Below are 22,474 nucleotides of genomic sequence, written 5' to 3' on the forward strand. Positions count from 1 at the left end.
CTTGCCCCCTCCTTGGGTACGGACCAATCTGCGGCATACACTCGCTCCGGATGTCACCATGCGCGAACAATTTTTCTAGCAATGGTTTCCTTGTTCAGATTGAGTTTTAAACATCAGCCAACAGATGGCAGTGGTTGTCCTCATGCACTGAATGTTGGAAGAATGCTGATGGAAAGATTTTGGATGGGAAGGAACATGGAAAATTTGAACAATTCTTTGTTCTTGTTTATGTAGTAGCAATAGTCACTCGAGTGTCGAGGAAGATTGAACACAATTGGCTACCAAACACCGTTATATGTTTTAAAAAATAAGTTTTAATGCATAAAATAAACCAAAAGAAAGCGTAGATCATTTGGTATAGGATAATTCTGTTATTAGTGTAGATGGCGAAAAGTGAAAAGGAGGGAATGTTGTTGGATATACACAGTCCGTCCAGTGGGAAAGGTGATTAATGAGAAATGAAAGACAAGGCGTTGTGGATTGGTAGTTTACAATAACGTTTATTGAAAATAGACACCTTGTGAGTCAATACATGCACTGAAGCGGTTGCAGAACTTTGTGAAGCAGTCTTAGTACTCCTGTTTTTGAACTGCCTCCAAAATCGCTGTCGAAGCCTTTTGGATGTCTGGAATGGTGTCGAAACGCCTTCCTTTCAACGCCAATTTCAGTTTTGGAAATAGCCAGAAGTCGCATGGAGCTAAATCTGGAGAATATGGGGGGTGATTGAGCTCTCCTATCCCTTTTTGGCCAAAAACTGGCGTACCAACCTGCTCTTGTGCACGGGTGCATTGTCGTGCAACAGACACCATGATCTCTGTTCCCGATATTCAGGCCGAACTCTACGAATCCTGGCCAATAGACGATGCAAAATACCCACGTAATACTCAGCGTTCACAGTGTGACCGTCTGGAGTGAATTCCTTGTAGATGATGCCTTTGGAATCGGAGAAAACCGTGAGCAGGGTTTTGATTCGGCTCTTCTGCATGCGCACTTCGGTTTTGGAGAGCCTGGACGCTGGACCATCACGAAATCTTGCATACCACTTAAACACGTTGTTACGGCTCAATGCCTCAATACCTTAAACAGTTTGAATAATTTGAAACGTCTCTGTTGCACTTTTACCCAATGTGAAACAGAATTTAGTGTTGGCACATTGCTGCGTTTCCGACCGACGTTCAGCAGGTACAGTCAGTCACAAGATCCATATGCGTCGACCGTTGACGCTAGTGCTTTGCAACTTTGCCGGAAGAAAGTCGAAATGTGTCGCTACGTAGTATATATACTTGTCCATAGATGGCACTGGTGGTTCCTTGGCGAGAAAATTAGTCACCTTTCCTACTGGATGGAAATGTGTGTGTTTTTCAGTCCAGTGTGCTTGAATTTTCAACGTAGAATGCATCGTTGAGTCTGTACACTGTTACGAGTATAGTCGTAACTATACAAAGAGATGTTGATAATCAAGCATGACATTAACAATTCAAACATTTTTCAACACTTAGCTCTCCTAAATTTTCCCTTTTTCATTAATGTTAATAGTTTTTTCATTTTCATTTTATATAAGGAAGTTAGACGTATCAAATTGGGCTCTCGACATTATTTACATAATAGTACATATTAAATTAATTCCATTGAAACTTTCGAGAAATTAAAGTTTAAACTCGCAGAATGCACGTTTATAATAATAATTGTAAATACTGGCTTGTTGTGTATCTGAGTGGAATGTCTGTGTTTTAGGGTGACAGTTATCTCTTAATGTAATTTTAATTTATCATTGTTTTTGCTGTTGAATGCAATTTAAATTGGTGCTACCAGTTTCATAGATCGGAGTCACATGAAAATCGGATATTTTGTGTTTCGCATGGTTCGTAGTTACCAATTGTGTATTGCGGAACATAGTTCAAGGTGCCATTATGCTTTTTACACGAAAACAAACACAATTTTTCACATTCTGAGTGTTTTTTTTATTCCTTTCTTCGCTTTTGAAACACACAATATGGCGGGCTCATCTTGACTCACGTTGTGGCTATGCAGTGTTTCAAACTTCTTCACCGAAAAATACCTACTATCGTGTTCGTCACCGGTGGAAATTATACATTATGCACAGGTAGCTGACGGATAGCCCCTCAAACCATTCACGGATAGCCCCACGAACCATTTCCCATAAGGTTAGGTTTGGTTACGTTAGGCAAGCATAGTAAAAAAAAGGTTGGTTTGAAACACTGACATGGGCTTACGTCATCAAACGTACGCAGCATCCGGTTGTCGTAAGGCAAGCAAATGAAAGCAATGGCAATTTTGCGTTGGTGAGATATTCCTCTTGAAAAATACATGATTTCCCGGTCAAATATATTCCACGATGAAAGAAAATACCTCGACGAACGTTGTAAACCTTGGAGGAACTCATTTCCGTAAGTAGTTTCTTGTGTAAAATTGAAGAAATGTGTCTCCGATGTATGAAACTGTTACCTTTAAATTTATCTGCATATTTAGGTGACTGTGCAAATAGCCTAAACACTTACGCAACCACCATAATTTCAACATCAATTACTTAATAAGGGGTCCAGGATTTCAGCAACGTAACTTAGGGAAAAAAAAATTCCCCGCTGGGAGGAGACAGACCCAAGGGTACATTGGTAATTGCGACGTTGAGGATGAATTTGTGATTAAACGAACGTAATAATAAAGCTATGCCTGACCGGGGCACGATCGTGGGCCGGCTGAAATGGACGTCCAGCGTTAGTAAGGTAACCTTGGAAACAACCCTTGCAAATAGGGGTTGGTAACACTGATCGACATGGGTTTCGATGTCTCACAGATTACTATTGTATCTGAATCATTTCAGCATGCTAATTCCAAAAATGAAATACATTTTTACGCATCGTCTAGCCTTAAAGAGCCTTAATTTCACAATAAAATGTTTAGTTCCATGATTTCCTCAATAGATGGCTCTGTTTAGATGATAAAATATTGGTTTTCTAGAATACAAATCCTCCAATTTAGAACCAAAAATGCATAGAATTGTATTCCTTTAATCCACCTTCCATCTTCACATGACATATATGCATGATAATTGTATTGACTTGACGTAGTTTCATTTTTGAAATCCCTCATGAAAATTTTCCTTCACAAAATGTCCAATACTCAATGTCATAATATGGTGCGTTGAGTGTACTTAGTGACGTGGAGAAAAGTCCTGACATGATGGAAAGAAATTGGTTACTTCCAGAAACACCTGTTGATTTGAAAACATCCGAACTTTTTTTTTCTCAAAACGTCTTTTCTTCTTTTCAGGGGAGGAAATGGCTTTGGTGTGAGGAAGCGGCCTGAAGCTGGGCCCGAGGACAAGCGGAACGCCCCCGAGGGGCCTGGTGGCCTCTCTGCGGGGGGCCGTCAAAATGCGCCTGTCTTGGCCTGGCCTCGGGAACCGCCATTCCGTTATGGCAGACGCTGAGGTCGGCAACGATGCTGATGGAGACTCAGTTTCGGACCTGGACGAGGCTGAGCTCAGGAGGGAACTGCTCAATGACGTAAGTGCCCATTTTACTTCTCCTGTTTACCCATAAAATACCATCTCGGAAATATTTTCAGAACAATACAGTGTTTTTAGATCGGACCGCAACCCACGAGAAAACGGGAAAACCCTAGGAGGTGGTGTTCTTATTGGTGTAAAGAAAGAACATTGCCCTGAACTGGTGGATTTACCGTTAACTGAACAAACCATAGACTGTGTAATTATAAAATTAAAACCGGAACATGCACATGCCATCGATATTTCTGTATTATACATCCAGCCGTCATCACCCCTACCGGTATATGAAACTTTGTTCTCCCACATAACCGCACATTGTCCTCTAGGGGCCCCATTGCTCATCGCTGGTGACTTTAACATCCCTGACATAACTCATCCTACGAACGACCTCCTCACGTTAGGTTCCCACTGTCGTGAATTGAAGTACTTTATTGATTTTAATGATCTCAAAAACTTAAATAATATACAAAATGCCAACGGTAAAACCCTAGATTTAGTCCTAACAAATATAGATAACGTAACGATACTCCGGCAGGATGCACTGGTGCCGGAAGATACTCACCACCCTCCCCTAGGAATAAATGTACCACGCCCCAAACCTAAGCGTAAAACTTCAGAGTCGAGTATTAAGCGATACAATTTTAAGAAAGCTGATTTCGTCAGTATGTTTCACAAATTTAAATCGGCTAACTGGGAACAATTACATAAATACAAAGATATCGATCTTGCAGTGGACAAATTTTATGAAATAATTAAGTGTATATTTGATGAATGCGTCCCATTCTCCCGCTCAACTTATTCTAATCAGTACCCATGTTGGTTCACGCTAGATATTATAAAAGGTATAAAGATCAAGTCGCACCATCATAAAAAATGGAAACAAAAACAAGGGAATGTAGGGTATCATGAAGCTAACTTTAAAGCCCTAAGAACGAAATTAAAAGCGGAAATAAACAAAGCTTACCAAAACTACCTTAACAGCTGCGAAGCTAATCTGACTCGCGACCCAAATCTATTTTGGTCTTTAGTTAAGAATCAAAGGAAGAATCCACCAGCCCAACCAACCAAACTCAATGGTGAACCTATCCATAACAATAACATCCAGAATGTTTATGCTACATATTTCGAATCTGTCTTTTCCGCGGAACCGTCCTCTTACGAAACCACACGTACGAACGCGCTCCCGAAATCCCAACTTAGTCTCTTAAGCATCCCGGAAATCTCCCTAAAAGAAATCGAAAAAGCCATCAACAAACTCAAACCAAAAAGAGCAGCTGGACCGGACCTAATCCCCCCCCTACGTTATTAAAGGTTGCTCAGAGGCGCTCAAGTTCCCTCTCCACACCCTCTTTAATTTAATCTTGAAAGCAGAAAAATTCCCCGCAAGTTGGAAAACGACGGAGATTTGTCCAATCCCCAAAGCGGCAGATAAGACAGACATAAGTAACTACAGACCAATCGCGAAACTGTCAGCTCCAGCTAAACTCTTTGAGCAAATAATTTATAATCATATTTACTCTCACGTCAAACCTATCCTTTCTCCACACCAGCATGGATTTGTACAAAACCGTTCAACTGTGACTAATCTCGTCGAATTAACAAATTACGTTGCGTCAACTATTGACGAAAGGACAGGTCGATGTAATATACACGGACTTTTCAAAGGCCTTCGACACTGTACACCACGATACTTTAATTCAGAAACTAGCTTACATCTGCCTCTCCCCGCAACTTATAAAACTACTTGCTTCATATTTACAGAATAGACGACAATATGTCATGCACCAAGGACTAAGGTCCTCCTATTACGTAGCCAGCTCCCGTGTCCCCCAAGGTTCGAACCTAGGCCCCCTGCTGTACTTGATTTTCATTAACGATTTACCAGATGCACTAAAAAACTCCGAAAAATTAATCTTTGCTGACGATGTCAAAATTTTCAAACAAATTAAAAGTGATCACGACTGTACGAAATTACAAGACGAACTTAACGAAGTACTTGATTGGTGCAAGAACAACAAGGTTAATCTCAATCTCAAGAAATGCAAAGTAGTGTCATTCACACGTAACAAACATCCCATCCAATATTCATATAACATTTCCGACGTAGAAATCCTAAGAGAGAATACTGTAACTGATCTTGGAGTCACTTTTGACAAAGTTTTAAATTTCCAGACACACACTGCGCGCATCCTCAGTGAAGCGCACAGGAACCTAGGATTTGTGATGAGAATGTGTAGCCAGTTTAAGACAAAAGAAACCTTTTTACTACTTTACTATACGTTTGTCAGATCAAAACTTGAATATGCCTCAGTCGTTTGGGACCCGTTATTTATAAAGGAAATCGAAAAAATAGAAAAACTCCAAAATAAATTCTTAAGGTATTTAGTATATAAATTAGATGGCATTTATCCAAAATTCACTTCGGGTGACATCTTACGCAACATGCTGAGTGTCCCGTCCCTTGAAAAAAGAAGACAGATGCACCAGTTAACATTCCTTTCGAAACTTGTCAATGGAAAAACAGACTCCTCCGCACTTCTTGCAAAAATAAACTTTTACGTTCCATGCTCAAAATTAAGACCCAGAAATGACCTCTTTAAAATTTCACGCGGTAGAACCAGGATGGCTGAAATGGATCCCATGAGGAGGATGTGCGCGTTGTACAATATAGTCTCCAATAATACCCCTGACATTGATCTATTTAGACCTAAAAGCAATCTTATTATGTGAACCCTGTATATAATAGCATTGTAACCAAATATGTTGTATACTTTATGATATACCACCCTTGTATTATATATTGTTGTTATGTAATGATTATTCTGTTCCGTCTTATACGTAGTTATTTTCTACTTGTCTTTGTTGTTTTCTCTTACCAATTTTTAATTACTTGTTTTGTCAATATGTATGTAAACTGAACTCAGTTAACCTCAAAGCACTGTAACTGGGCATTTGCCTGTAGTGTTTAATAAATAAATAAATAAATAAATATTTGCCGACATACGAGGGGGTGCTGATAAGTTGTGAGCCTTACCCAGAAAAAATTGAGCTAGGAGGCTGAAATTTGCAGAGTGTATTGGTCAATTCCTCTATATGTAATGGTGCAAATACTGACTTTCTATGATTTTAACTTCCCATTGTTTTTCAGGTCCAACGTGAAGATGGCAGCACCTCCAGAAAAGCTCTCCAAAGACGTCATCCTGCTACATGACAATGCCTCGCCACACACTGCAGGTGAAACAATGGCGACACAGACCTCCTTAGGCTGTCAAGTGTTGCCCCATCCACCGTATTCGCCTGACCTGGCTCCATCTGACTATCATCTCTTCCCACATCTGAAAAAATACCTAAAGGGACAACGATTTGCAACATGATGACACCTTCGGAGAGCTTTTCTGGAGGTGCTGCCATCTTCACGTTGTACCTGAAAAACAAAAGGAAGTTAAAATAATAGAAAGTCAATTTTTGCACCGTTACATATAGAAGAATTGACCAGTACACCCTGCAAATTTCAGTCGCCTAGCTCAATTTTTTCTGGGTAAGGCCAATACTTTTCAGCACCCCTTCGTATAAGACGTCATTTGTTGTACACATATTTTGAGGAAAAAAGCTTTGTCGCTGAATATTACAATTTTCAAATACAAAGTAATACAATGTAGGTATACTTTTAACTAGCAACTCACTTAATCACAGCATATCATGAAGCTTTGCCCCGTTAACAAAGTTATGAAATGTCAGGCATCTTTCTTCTCCTTAACTGTAGGTCAAGTCCCGATTAGCCTATCTGTATACAAAGTGGACTTAAACAACCTTTCTGTGTATAAAGTGGACTGAAAAGATAAATTAAATTCAATTTCATCATATCATCACTCATCCGAAAGGCGACCCTAATCTTATAATTTAAATACTGCTACAATATAACATTATACTATAACTCCCAGAAATTTATTCATAAATACATAAATCCAGAAAGAAGAGCACTCTTCAAAGTATTTTTAATTTATCTCCTAATTCAAGTATCCATACATTACATGCGTACAACATTGTCCAACACTTTATTGTTAATTTCTTATGCATTACTACATCTGCACAAGATAATTAATTTTCTGTTCCGACACTTTGTAACTTTTTATATATCTCCCCGCATGTGTATCTTCGTTAACAAACTCTCCCGACAGATGGCAGCAGCTTCGTTAATTTTATTCATAGAGAACCACTCTCTGTACTTGGCCTCTGGTGCCTGGTTGTTATGCAACCCAAATGACTCCGACGTTGAGCGGGCTTGTTATCTGCCAGGATATTTCGACCCAGCGAGCTTTGCAGGAAACATGACTGTTGCTTGTTTTTTTTTGTCTCTGTTGGAGGAAAAAGCCACATTAAAATAATTCCCTACACTATGTTCAAACAAAAGCGCTTGTCAATTATGGTCTGGTTAAATGGTGATGTATTGTTATCTACATGTAGGCATTTATCATTTAAATTCGGTGGAATTTCGCTCCGTTTTGTAATATCTGGCCTTTTGCGTTGGAGAGGACAAGGTAAACAGACTCGAGGTGAGATGAGATTAAGCGTTGACATTTGGCTGTTCCTCTCTCTTCCTATTCATCTATCGTGTTAATCTCTCTCTCTCTCTCTCTCTCTCTCTCTTCATGTGTCGTTCATGGCTCTGCATTTCATGCATTTCAGTTTTTCTCGCTAGTCTTTCGCTTTTATGTATATACAGGGTGACAATTAATGAACTATATGAAATAAAACCGTCATAATTTCGGAACGGTTCGTGTGATGACGTCCAAACTGCGTGGGTGGCCACAGGGCATGATGGGAATTCGTATGCTCATGCGCACGCAACGTGTTGATGTCGGTAATTTGCAAGTGAAAATGGAAGGGGACTCGCTTGGCCGCCATATTCCCCGGATCTGAACACATGTGACTCATTTTTGTGGGGCTACAAGGTGTACAGAAATAACCCCAAAACCATTGCCGAGCTGAAAACTGCCATTCAGGAGGTCATCGACAGCATCGATGTTTCGACGCTTCAGCGGGTCATGCAGAATTTTGCTGTTCGTCTACGCCACGTCATCGCCAGAGATGGCAGACATATCGAACATGTCATAAAATAAATCTGAATGTCTGTAGTGCCGTTTACATGTGCAATACAGTTTGTGTACTACGTGGTTTGTCACTAATTTCCGTTTTATTTCATATAGTTAATTAATTGTCACCCTGTAGCTTTCACTTCTTTTTTTCTCAGTCTATCTCTCTCTCTCTCTTGCTTTCTGAACGTTTCGCTGCTTCTATCCCCTTTTCTCTTTACCCCTGACTTATTTCCATTCGCTTCCTCTCTCCCTTCTCCAACATTTTCTTCCTTCTATCATCTCAGTTTCTCTGTCTCCCTCTTTTCCTTTTTTCGGGCCTCTCTCCCTCTCTCTCTCTTTGTGTTCCATATTTCCCTTTCTTTTTCTCTTCGTCTGCATTTCTGTATCCTTTCTTTTTCTGATCTTCCTTTCCTGCGTTCTACCTGCTTTTGTTTCTTTATATCCTTCCTTTTTTCTATTTTCAATTCTAAATAATTCTCCTCCTACGTGTGTGCTTGTGTCCCTCCCCTCTGTGTGCTTGATGTCCCCCTCTCTACATAATACGTATTTCAGTTTGTCTGTCTAGTCATTTGGCTTCATCTACATACCTTTCCCGTTGTTCTTTCTTTCTCTCACTTTCTCTCTATTTTTCTCTACGTCTTTCTGCTTCCCTCTCTCTACCCCTGTCTGAGTTACACTAGCTACTTCTCTCCTGCTAACTCCATCTCTTTCACTACCTCATTTTCTTCCTTACCGATCTTTCTCCTTTCCCTCTCTCTCTCTCTCTCTCTCACAAACATACGCACACACAATCACTCTCCCACCTTGCTGTGTATTTGGTTCTGTCTATTGTGTGTGTGTGTGTTTTAATTTCCTTATAGTTTCTGGGTTTTATCTATACATCTTTTCCTTTCTCATTTTTCTTTTCTTCCTGTACATCTCTCGAATTCTCTATCTTTTTCTCCCTCTTTATCTCTGTCTGATTTCCACTCTCTATATCTCTCTCGCCCTTCTCTAACTTCTCTGTCTGTCTGTCTGTCTGTGTGTCTCTCTCTCTCTCTCTCTCTCTCTCTCTCTCTCTCTCTCTCTCTCTCTCTCTCTCTCCAGTTTGTATTTATATATCCTTTCTTTTCTATTTTCACCTTCTGTGTTTTTCCTACTTTTGCTTCTCTTTATATGTACTTGTCCCTTCTGTATTTTCAATTCTATATGTCTGCGAGTCTCTCTATCTCTCTCTTTCCCGCATTCACCCTGTCTGTATTTGAGTATCCTTTCCTTTTCTATTCTTGCCTTTTCTCAGTTCTGCCTTCTTTTGTTTCTCTCTTTACATTCTCCACCGTCTCTGTTTCCAATTTTATGTATTTATCTATCTGTGTGTGTGTGTGTGCTTCTGTCCCTCTCACTCTCTTCTGTTTTTCGTTTTGCTTTGTGTTTATGCATCTCGTCAAACGACAATCAATTGATTTCTCTAGTGTTTCCTGTTTACTTTCTCCGTGATCTTTTGTTTAAATATGTCATCCATGCTTTCACCACACACTCCCTATGTTGCTCTGGAGATTGATATGTGACCTGTGATATCAGAGCAATTAACAGCTTTAAAGGTGTCATCGCCAGCTGACGGGATTGGACTACATGGTCAGAGTAATGCGATCAAGGGCTCTAATCAGCAATGCAGGAAAAAGCTGTCGTGTGGCTTTTGGCACATATCTAAGGAACTTCTAGTGACAGTTCCAGGGGTCGAGGGTTCGATTCCCGGTCTGGGCATAGATGTTCTTTTTGAGTGTCCATTCATCAATTTCATCATATCATCATGATCCTCATCGTCGCGATTAGCCAAACGTGGCAGAAAAGCGACGCTAAATAATGAGAATGAACTTAACCAATATTACTGACAGTTTGTCCTAATCAGGGGAAGCTTAATGCAAAAGTATTCGATGTATCTCTCTTCACACGTCAACGGTAAATATGACGGGAATTACACTGCCTTCATTTGATTATTGTGTCGCTTGAACGTTGGCTCATGTAGCGGCTGTGTTACCTCTTATACTCCACATAACCACCAAGTATCGTGCATCGACATTTTACAGATTAACCTCAAGTTAAGTGCGCAATGGCTCAGTCGGTGACGCGTCTGACTACCATGCTAAAGGTCCCGGGTTCGATTCCCGGCCGGTTCAAATCCGGGAACTTTTTTAACGTTGGATGCGGCCCCGGCGCCCACCCAGCGTCGAATGACATGGGTACCTGGGGAAAACCCTGGGAGGTAAAGGCGGTCAGGGGCGTGATGCTGATCACATCATCGCCACTCACGACAGGATCAAGAAAGTGGGTGGCGTTACCCCCACACCCACGCCTTCATGGCGTGCTGCTAAGCACAGGAGAGCACTTTGCCCTTTTTTTTATATATAGAATACAGTGGACTCTTAACACGAAATTGGATAATTCAAATTACTCTGTAATTCGATAAGAAGTGTATACCCCCTGAAATGATCTTTAATGTGATGTTTTTGTTGATTCGAATTTTACATAATTCGAACGTTTTTAGTGTTCACCTGATTTCGAATTAAGAAGAGTAATAATAGCACTTAACAGCATTCAGAACATATTATAAGGACGCACAACAAAAATTTTGGAGGGAGGTTAAAATATTTTAAGTGGGATATATGTTGAAAACAGCGCGATACCGTGTAAGTGGCATTATGGTGTAGAAATATTTTAGTAGAGAGAGAGAGGAGTAAAGGAAATGAAGAGAGTGAGAGAGGGGTAAAGGAAATGAAGGGAGTGAGAGAGGGGTAAAGGAAATGAAGGGAGTGAGAGAGGGGTAAAGGATATGAAGGGAGTGAGAGAGGGGTAAAGGATATGAAGGGAGTGAGAGAGGGGTAAAGGATATGAAGGGAGTGAGAGAGGGGTAAAGGATATGAAGGGAGTGAGAGAGGGGTAAAGGAAATAAAGGGAGTGAGAGAGGGTAAAGGAAATAAAGGGAGTGAGAGAGGGGTAAAGGAAATAAAATGTGAGTGAAAGAGAGAAAGAATCGGAGAAAGAGACAGAGACAGGGAACAATGAAGAGAAAACAAGGGAGAGAGAGAGGAAGAACACTTGAAGGGTAAAGAAGCATCTGAGACATATGAAAGAAAGCGAGCTTCTGTTGAGAGATGCAGAAAAAAGAAAAGGGATAAAGAAGTACAAACAAAATAATTGAAAAAAGAATTGAATAAGAAGTCAATATTTTTGTCCATATTCCAATTCATCTTAAGTGATGTACCCCTTTACGCTTCGTGCAGTCCGCATGTATATAAATAGAAAAACAATAGCATCACACAATTTTGCCATCTAGTGTTAGCTTTTTAAAACAACTTCAATAGAACATCCTACGGTCCTTCCAGGCTCGACACTTTCGCTTTCACAAATATGATTTTCTGAGCTGTCTGAAATTCCACATTTCTCCACTAGAGGCGCTCGAGCCCGACTTTGATGTGCATTTACGCTGGTAGTGAGTGGATGTTTAATTGTTACGTTGTGTACGTTCGAAGTTATGCTCACAATTTTTACAAAGTGACAACTTCTATTACAAGTTAAAATTAAAACCGCAGTAAATATAAGTGGGCTATGACTTGCGAGTGTGAGAGAACGCAAGTAGCTTTAGAGTTGTTACCTTGTCTTCAAATGGGCAGACGTGAAATCACTAGACGACATTAGCTCGCAATGATTGCATAACCACCTTCCGGTGTTCACAGTAGCTGAGCAAACTTTTCAACCAGAAATGTTCCTGCAAAGTACTTAATGGAAGAGGCGACATCTATCGTCGTTCTCAACGTCTCTGCACGATCAATTCTCCCATGAAGCACCGCGATGGGTCTGTGAATAACAACGCGCGTCCCAACAGCACACTAATACCCCACGCGACTGTAATCGGATTCCAGGCGGCAAGGTTGTAATTTCCCACAATCCTCTACGCTCCTCATCGGATCCCTGTCTTTCGCGTTGCTAGTATTGCCTAACATAACGTAACATGCACTCGAGAAACAAGTTTGGGATGCGGAGATCTTCATGAAATCGGGGAAACAATACATCACAGAAAGAAGGCTTTGTAGCTCTGGTAGTCAAAATATACTAGTAGTTGGCGCCAAAAGACAGACATGATATGTTAAAAAAAAATACATGTAATAGTTCACTTTTTTACCACCAGGTGCAAATGTGGCGCTTTAAATTTCCTCCACTCAGAGCTCTCTGGAGCCCGTTTGAAGCATCATACAGCGGTGAAACTTCGTATAGAGCCTGTGGATACCATAGGGTAGCGAATGCTGATGAAAATATAGTTCGAATTTTCTCCACCAGGTGTAAATGTGGCGCTTAGAATTAAGATTCCCCTACTCGGAGCCCTCTGGAGCCCGGTTGAAGCAATATATTACACGCTGAAACTTAGTCATGGGGAAGCGAATGCTAATGGTAAAAATAGTTCGACTTTTCACCACCAGGTTGAAATATAGTAGCGCTGAAGTAACAACAGCCGGTAATTTAGAGTTCATGTCGGTAGAGCAGTGTTCAATATGCGCCCTGTCAACGTGGATGAGCCCTTGGAATGTGATCAATGCTCGCACGAAGCGTTTCCTGTGATGTTGTTCACTGTGCTCCAGATTTCAGCGCCATATTTCCACCTGGTGGTGAAAATTTGAACTATTTTTTTCCACCAGCATACGCTTCCACTTGATCTCCACAGCTTCTGTACAAAGTTTCAGCGCAATCTGTTGCTTCAAATAGGCTGCAGAGGACTGTGAAAAGGGCAACTTTAATTGTGGTCATCCTGTATATGCGGAAAACTGCAGAGAAAAGTTACTTCGATTTTTATTATTTTGCGTCGCAATTCTTCCACATTTCGTTAATCGCGACGATGGGAATGAGTGGTGATTAGGTGACATTAATGAAAGGACACTCCCACACAACATCCACGTTTTGGCCGAGACTCGAACCCGGGGATTTCCGTGGCGAGATCGAAAGTCGACCATGGTCCGGCCAGCGGAAGGTTACGAGAGAAGGGGGGGTGCAAAGCCAGTATCGCCGCCACTGATCTGCCACAGCATCTGCACTTTTCCACTGAAGCTTTTTCAGCCAAGTTGAAATGATAGGAAAGAAAGTTCATCCACTCACAACAAGCCTCAACTTGCGGAACACCTTGTCTCTTGTACATTTATATATTCATGCAAGCACTCAAAGGGTGTGCGTAGATTGGCCACCCGTCTAATTTAGCTTCCTCCTCCAATTAGCCAGATGGAATCACGTGGCAGGCACGGCCGCGGGCCTCCAATAATAATCAGGTCATGATCGATACCCGGTTGAGGCGCATGATACGGGCGTCGGGTCAGCGAGATTCATTTCAAGAACAACACCTGATGTTCCGTGCTGTCCTGCCTGGCGTTTTGAACCCTACTTACTTGTACAGCCACGAACATAAATGTGTTCGGGTTAGGCAATCTAAAACGCAAGACATGTGTATTGCATAACTTGCAAGGATATACGTTATGTTGAGAATGCGAAATGACAAGTACTCCTTGATGGAGTGCCTGGCAAAGTACAGTCACCTGCAGTAAAAATGGGACTAGGTCTTGAAATTCTTCAAATCAAGTCATGTGTGTTGCCTAACTTTACGGCGGTGGCAGAAGTCATAAAACGTTTGCTATTAAAGTCCACTCATCGTCGTGGGGTTAGGAAACACGCATCACCTTGCAGGGAAGCGAGTATTTCAGCATCTACGTGTTACTTTTTTACTGTCTGTGAGTGTACACTCTTACCTCCTATATCTAGCGTTAACCTATTGCTAGGGGCATGCATATTTCGTTTTTGACGAAAACATGAAATGTGAAATAACACATTGTGGTGTTAAATCTTCAAGGTTTTGAAAGGTGTGAGGTGCATTTTGCTACCACGTTTTGTCACGAAATGAACTGCAAAATTGGAAATAAACTGAAACACGAAATTTAGGGTTTATTTTCCGACACTACACCATCTGATGTCAAAACTATCCTGAAGAGTTATGCAATACACGTCAAAAATTGATTTTTTGTGGTGGAAAAATTTGAGAAGCAAGAATTGACTCCTTTAAACATGAATAATATTAATATTCTGATAACTATATAAATGTGCTATCAGAAGTGAAATATTAATTTTATGTAATAAGTTTAGTTTTAACGTCGAAATGACATTTATTTACCGCTTTTTATCCCGAAATATGCCAAGTTTTTGTACCGAAATTTTGATAATTTATTCACCATAAACATGTGGCTCTACCTGTTGCTAGGGATCTCGACCTTTTTAGTGTTAAATTATTTTTTAATATTTTTAATTTTGTTCTTAACAAGTGTTAAAAACTTATGCAATTCCGATAGAGGCACAATTCTAGGCCTTGTTCCATCTTTTTGCACTATTTCTTTAATTGTAAATTAACGCTTTCCCTATTCTTGAACGTTAAAACAGTACATTTTCTCTCTTTTTTTCAGAAATGGAGACAGTTGTTCGATAAGGTAAGCATTTTTGTATCTTTATACTAGGAACAGCCAAAGAAAACGTTGTTTATCTTTTTTTATCTAGTAGGTATCTGCTGTAAAGTTGCACACGTTTGCTGCATTTTAGCATAGACCCATTGATAATATATTGATGAGGTGTCCGGTACGTTTGCTCGACAATAGTGAGAAGTAATCTTTCCCTCTGCTTTTTTAAGGACTTGGTACCTTCCAGAGTTACAGTTCATTCTGGGTAGCATTAAAATATGTTATTATAATTGGCCGTCACTGTTACTCTTCTGCTACAAATTCCTTTTCAGTTCGTCGATGATGCATTAAGTAGCATTGCTTAATAGTCTATAATGCAATATTGTGTGCAATACCACGCAAGAAATCCAGTGTTGTTCGATTTATTCTATCGTTGAAAGCAGTGGTGATGCGTTTTTCTCTTTCAACGTATTCCTTGCGAGTTGGCGAAAGAGCTCTCCCGCGAAGGATATCATCTGTCCTACGTTGCACTTGTAACTGTTAGTTTCTGAGCTCATCAATTATTGTGTAAACACCAACATGAGATTTTCCAAGTGTCTTAAAACGTCTGTGCCTTGTTTCGACTCGGTTTTGTGTTCTTGGAATACCAAGATTTACTCGATCAAATACGGAACAGAAATCTGGAGGAAATAAAGGAGGTCGTCGGTGAACTGAATGGTCGGGCAACCGAGTCTTGTACGATCGCATAATCATGTTATAGATGGGGTTCCTCAATGATCTTAATGACTGAAAATGTCCGCATGTTGTATTGGATGATGGGGAACATTTGTATCACTAATTTGAAAAGTTTAGAAAGTAACTTTATGTGTGTATGGAGCTCTAATAAGGTACAAATATTCGAAATATTATTGTCTATTTTCTTAATAATGAACTGAGTAAGTAATAACCGTTTCAAGATAATTAGTTGGATATCTTGCATAACCGAATTCAATAGCGACTAAATTGAAAATGCAATATTTACGTCTTTTGTCATTTTCACATTTTTGAACGTAATTGGATAATAACTGTTTTCCGTCATTCCCCTCGAATTCCTTCCTACCTTGCCTCTGTAATAAATTCTGACGCTCGTATTTTGAATTTCGAAAAGTCTAGCATAATTCCCTTACGGGGTGAAAATAAACTTTCTTTAAGTTCCCTAGCAACGTCCGTTTCCATGGACAACAATAAGCACTTCAAGCTCTATAGAATTGTTTATTATCATGCCTCTAAACATTTAGTTAAAATAAGAACGATGTACATATTTTAGCATTGAGTATAACAGTTTATACGTAACTGTATCTGGACTGAATCTTCTTCTTATGTAGATGTCACCCTTGTTTGAGGCACCTTTTCAAAACCAGGAGTTCATTCATCTGTGTGTGATCTGTGAGAAATATAATGTAGCTTGACAATGAAGACATGAATCAAACAATGTGCGCAAAAGAAATGCCCGTGGAAACGGTTGCTAAGGACGTGGAAAAAGGTCGTCATTTTCATCCTTAAAAAAGGGCCGATCGAGCGATTTTTTTAAATTTTCTCTGTCTTTTGGGACAATTTCATGGGGGGTCGTAATCGGGCATTTTTTGGCTCTGGGTTTCCCTTCATGGAGAACATTTATGTCAGTGGGTGGTGGGATTGTGGCTATATATATATATATATATATATATATATATATATATATATATATATATATATAATATGGATACATCCCGGTGACTCTTGATCCCCGATCCTTATTTGAGTCACACTTCAATATATATATTCTCAAGTCTTGAGTTTGTGCCTGTATACCTCAAGAATAAGAATGTTTATAATCTATGTGCAGTTACTTGTGAGCCACCACGAAGGTTTTTCCATCAGACAGGCCATTGTCGAACTCCCTCTTCTATTTGTAAACTTGCTGGCGTGGTACGCATGCATAGAAACATTGAATTTTTATTTGCCGTAGAATGTCTAAAAGTTTTAGGTTTCCAGAGGACAAGAAGAAACCGGTGCTCTTTGCTGGTGCATGTATATGTAGGAGGTGCCATTATTAAAATGACAAAAATGGTGTTGTCAATCTAACTTGATCAGTGTTGCAGCCTTGTAACAGTCGATATCTAGAGTAAATTTGACTTGTTTACAGTCTGTCCTGTAATTTTTGTTGGACGTTTAAGGTTTTAATTAGACTTGCATAACATTACTTCCTCTAGTTTTTACTTATCTTGCTTGTAAGGTGTGTAGTTGCTCAAAAAGCTAACCCGTTGATGTTCAGTTGTCATTTAGAAAGTTTGAGAATTAACTGCAACGACAGGAAGAATAGTTTTAGAGTTTTCTCGCATAAATAAACAAAATTATTGATTTTTTTTTTATTCACGCTGGGTAATTGATTGAGGCAATAATGATCCTAAGAACGAAACCTTTCACAGTTTCCTCTCTATATCGCTGTTGTGTTCTTGAAATTAAAACACTAAATTTTCTTTCTTAGAGCGAGTGAGTTTCAGCCTTCACAGCTCTTACAAAACACAGTAGCCAACAATGCACTAGAATTTTAAAAAGGAAAAGAGTGACCTTCTGGTAAGCCACTCAAAACCCTACCACACTTCCTTGTTTTTCTGGCAACTGTTGCTTGCTGACCAACGAAGCTATGCCGCCTGTATTCTTAATCAGTATAATCCTCTGTTGGACTGTGTTTGTGTTAAGTGCCCCTTTACAGCCTCAGCTTTTAACAGATAAGGAGATTTTATCCTCAGAGAAAGTATAGTTAAGTAATGAATGAATGGGTTGAAAAGCGACAGAAGGGGACAGACAAACCAATCACAATGGACGATTAGGGTGTGCACAGGCACACTGGAACACGCCGTAGCTACACCAGTGTTTCTTACATAAACGCCAGTAGATCACTGGAAATGAAAAGAAACAGATTTTAATTCTAGGCTCCCCCAACCCCTGCTCTCGCCTGAAAGCATGTTCTGTGACAAAGTCTTGAACACCAAAAATATCGACTCTTCCACTGGGAACCAAAAATCTTGAACAACATCCGCTTTCCTTCAGGAGGATGAAGCTTTTCCAGGTTTTCTCGAAGCGTGAAATTTTTCTGACAAGACTTCAGCTAGCGAAGCCTCTTCCCTTTTCTCTATCAATCCAATTTTCTATTCCATCTTAAGATTTATCCCGTATTTTCTGTCTCCCTTCATCTGCTATAGTCTTTTCCTCCCTTTGCCGCGTCACATCTTTAACCATCATAATGAAATTAAAGCTCTCTACTAACGTCTCGATTACTACTAGCTGGGGGTGACTCGAATTCCAACCTTTCTTTCTAATACAGTGGAACCCCGATTTTACGTTCTCGTCCTTTACATTTTCGAGAATTTTATTTATAAAATTTACCCATGAACATGTACTCCTTGGAAATTTACCTTTGAGCGATGTGCTCCTTGGAAATTTAATTGTAAGCAATGTACCCCTTCGAAATTTATCTGTGTGCGATGTGACCCTCGGAAATGTATATAAAAAAATAAAAAAAATCTTTAAAAAAAAAAAAACCTTCCTTTATTTCATTTTCTTTCTTTTCTCCATGTATACCTGAGCAGTGTGCCCCTTGGAAATTTGCTGCGACAGATATGCCCTAGGAAATGTATCTGCGACCGATATCTCTCTTTCTCTCTCTCTCTCCTCTCTCTCTCCTTTCCCTCTGTCTCTCTCTCTCCTTTCTCTCTCTCTCTCTCTCTCTCTCTTTCCTTCCTTCTTTCTTTCCTTCTCTCTATCTCTCTCTCTTTCCCTTTAGGGGGTCGGGGGTGAAGAGAGAGAGAGAGAGAGAGAGGGAGGGAGAGAGAGAGGGAGAGAAAGGAGAGAGAGAGTAGGGGAAGGGAAGAAGGAGAGAAAGGAGGGGAAGGGAAGAAGGAGAGAGAGAGGAGGGGAAGAGAAGAATGAGAAAGAGAGAGGAGGGGAAGAGGAGAGAGAGAGGAGGGGAAGAGAAGAAGGAGAGAGAGAGGAGGGGAAGGGAAGGTAAGAAGGAGAGAGAGATTGGTTTGGTTTGATTTGCTGTTTTAAGTCCACTTTATGCACAGTAAGGCTAATCGGGACTGGACCTACAGTTTAAAGTGGGATCCGAACCACTTGTGCCTCCACCGGGTATCGAACCCGGGACCCCTTGATTACAAGGCAAAGACGCTACCACTGCGCCATGGAGGAGGCCGAAGGAGAGAGAGAGAGAGAGAGGGAGAGAGCCCCTTGGAAATCTCGCAATGACTTCGAAAGGGAAGAGGTGCGCGAGACAACACCGTCGTGTGTGAGACTGTGTGCACGTGGGAGGCCAGAAGCCTTGCCACACTCGAGAGTATCGATTTATCGAACAAGGAGATGGAATCCTCGTGTTATCTGTTTTTGCCGACGGCGAAGCTAAACAAGCAGCAAGGAAAGTTTCTTCTGCCTGGAGATTATATTGCCCCGATCTTATTTTGAGAACTTAACGCTTGGGATCAGCAGACGATATTAGACTTCCAGTGGAGTCAAACTGGAAGAGGAGGAATCGGCCTCGAATTCCTGGTTCTTCGGCCCACTCGCATTCTAGAGAATGAGTTCGTGTGCTATGAACAGTTACTGTACGATCTGGCAACACTGGGTCAAACGTTTCTGTATCACTATGATATAGTGCCCGGAAGAAACAGTTACTTTTATAATAAGTAACTGTAATCACTTACGTTTTGAAACGAGTAACTGTAACTGGTTACTTTTAAAATGGCTAACTGTAACTAGTTACTTTTTAATTGTGTAACAGTAACTGGTTACTTTTTGAACTGAATAACTACTAACTAGTTATCTTTTAATAGTATGTAGTTATTTTAGTATGACAAACTATAACTAGTTACTTTTAAATGATAAACTGTAAGCAGTTACTTTTTTAAAATGAGTAACTATGGTTACTTTTATGTAATTGTATCTAGTTATTTTTTTAAATGACTAACTGTAACAAGTTGCTTTGTGAACTGAATAACTATAGTTACTTTTATATAATTGTACATAATTATTTTTTAAATGACTAATTGTAACATGTTAGTTTTTAAAATGAACAAATGTAACTAGTTGTTATTGGAAATGAGTAACTGTTATGTGAGTTACTGAAACTAGTCAATGTACCACTGTGATGATGCGTGCCTTCGAATAATTTCCTTGGAAAATTATTTATTAGCAATATCCCCATTGCCTTTAAAATTTACCTGAGAGTGATATGCTCTTAAAAATATACCTGTGCCCCTTGGAAATTTGCCTGTGAGCTACGCTCGTTAAATAATTACTTGTGAACGATGTGCTCATTGGTGAATTACTTGTGAGCGATATGCCCCTTGGAAAATTTACCTGTGACCGATGTGCCCCTTGGAAATTTACCTGTGACCGATGTGCTCCTTGGAAATTTACCTGTGACTGATGTGCTCCTTGGAAATTTACCTGTGATTGATGTGCCCCTTGGAAATTTACCTGTACTGATGTGCTCCTTGGATATTTACCTGTGACTGATGTGCTTCTTGGAAATTTACCTGTGACTGATGTACTCCTTGGAAATTTACCTGTGACTGATGTGCTCCTTGGAAATTTACCTGTGACTGATGTGCTCCTTGGAAATTTACCTGTGACTGATGTGCCCCTTGGAAATTTATCTGCGACTGATGTGCCCCTTGGAAATTTACCTCTGACTGATGTGCCCCTTGGAAATTTACCTGTGACTGATGTGCTCCTTGGAAATTTACCTGTGACTGATGTGCTCCTTGGAAATTTACCTGCGATTGATGTACTTCTCGGAAATATACCTGTGATCGATGTGTCCCTTGGAAAATTACTTGTGAGCGATTTGCCCCTAAACATTAACCCTTTAGAAAATTACTTGCGTTTCCATGGACCCTCCTCCCTCCCTCCTCCAGCTACCCTACGCACAGAACTCGAAATGCATTAAATCAAATGGAAGTATTCTTGACGCGCCAGTTGACACAGCTAAACGTAATTTTTGTTTCTTTGAAATGGTCGTTCCTGATATTCTCAATGGACATTTCCACTCAATTTTTTTTACAACAATTTTAAAAACTACACCTTGGAAAATTGACCCCTGCAAGTTCTCGCATTTCTCTGCGTCCAGTTTAAGGCAGAAACGAGTCTTCCAAAGTTGCGAGGCTAGCGTTGCGCTGAAAACACGCCGCCGCCATGTTACTACGTCACTCCTTAGGGAGAGCTCGTTTGTCGTCTGCTTCGAGCGTCCAGTTCCGGATGGGTAGCCCACGGTGAGCGAACACGTGCAGCAGTTTTACAAATTTGTACCGATTTAAATAATGGAAGAAGGAGCGATAGGAGAATGGAAAGCTATGCCTTGTAATGATCATTCTTCTATGAAATATCCGTGCTGCTCACGTGCAAGATAAATGAAAGGGTTCAGCTGCGTGTGTGTTCTCAGGCCATGCGAAAAATATTGCTTATAAAATTAGTTGCTGACCAGACACTCAAAAATATTTTTTAAACTTATATTTATCGATATTTACCGTAACCTATGTAGTGCAAAGTAGGAATTTTCACATTCTTCACTTTAATTATAAAGCCTATTTAACTTTCTTTTCCATAAAGCAATTTCAGTGTGTGTTCCATTTCTGTTGCGCAAATTATGATCAAACATTTTTGTGCAGATAAGAGAAAATACACTGAGAAGATTACATTAGTTGCACAGTAGATATATATACTTAGTTTTTGTATAATTATTACAAGGAAATAACCATGGGCGTATTTAAGGGGGATTCAACGGGTCCAACCCCCCTCTTTTTTTGGTTCACTAAAATTACCAGTTTCCTTGTTCTATCCGCTTGTTCATAAAAAATTCCTTCGGACTTATTTCATTCTCTTAAATTAGAGACGTATAGGACGGGATACGGATGGGAAGGAAATTTCGTAATTCCACACACCAGATGGGACTGCAGACCAATATCTGCAATTTCCTGATAGTTTCGGAATTTCTGCGATATGAAACTGCATGGAGACTGTCAAATCAGTTATTTTTCCCCCTCGAATTATATTAAAGAAATTTGGTTCTTAAAAAGGTAGTGACACAAGATGAACAGAAAAGTATCAATACTAAGTAGCGTGACTTCGTGACTACAAACACACAACTTTGTCGGGTCCAACATCCCCTCCCCCCATGCTGCCCAACAAGCTTCCGGCCAGCAGTGTCCTGGATTTTCACTTACGAAATAAAGCAACCCTAATCATACCAAAAGTTGATCCATCCCTCCCCCCGTGAACTATATATACGCTCATGTGTATAACAATATCCCATACTGAAATGGTACGATATAATTATTTTGAATTTTGTACTGCGAAAAAAAGGCGCGTCA

At 40.1% G+C, this 22,474-nt stretch overlaps 1 protein-coding gene across 1 annotated transcript in view; it reads left to right on the forward strand.

The window, feature by feature from the left end:
* Positions 1 to 22,474, forward strand: part of stet (rhomboid serine protease stem cell tumor) — a 553,830-nt gene that overhangs the window by 174,328 nt on the left and 357,028 nt on the right. Inside the window, exons 2-3 of the mRNA XM_083110953.1 lie at positions 3,292 to 3,527; positions 15,096 to 15,119. Coding sequence (XP_082967079.1) covers positions 3,396 to 3,527; positions 15,096 to 15,119 — 156 coding nt within the window. The 5' untranslated portion in view covers positions 3,292 to 3,395. The remainder of the gene's footprint in view (positions 1 to 3,291; positions 3,528 to 15,095; positions 15,120 to 22,474) is intronic.

Source organism: Lepisma saccharinum, chromosome 24 (assembly GCF_977018435.1).
Source record: "Lepisma saccharinum chromosome 24, izLepSacc3.1, whole genome shotgun sequence".
Classification (NCBI taxonomy): domain Eukaryota; kingdom Metazoa; phylum Arthropoda; class Insecta; order Zygentoma; family Lepismatidae; genus Lepisma; species Lepisma saccharinum.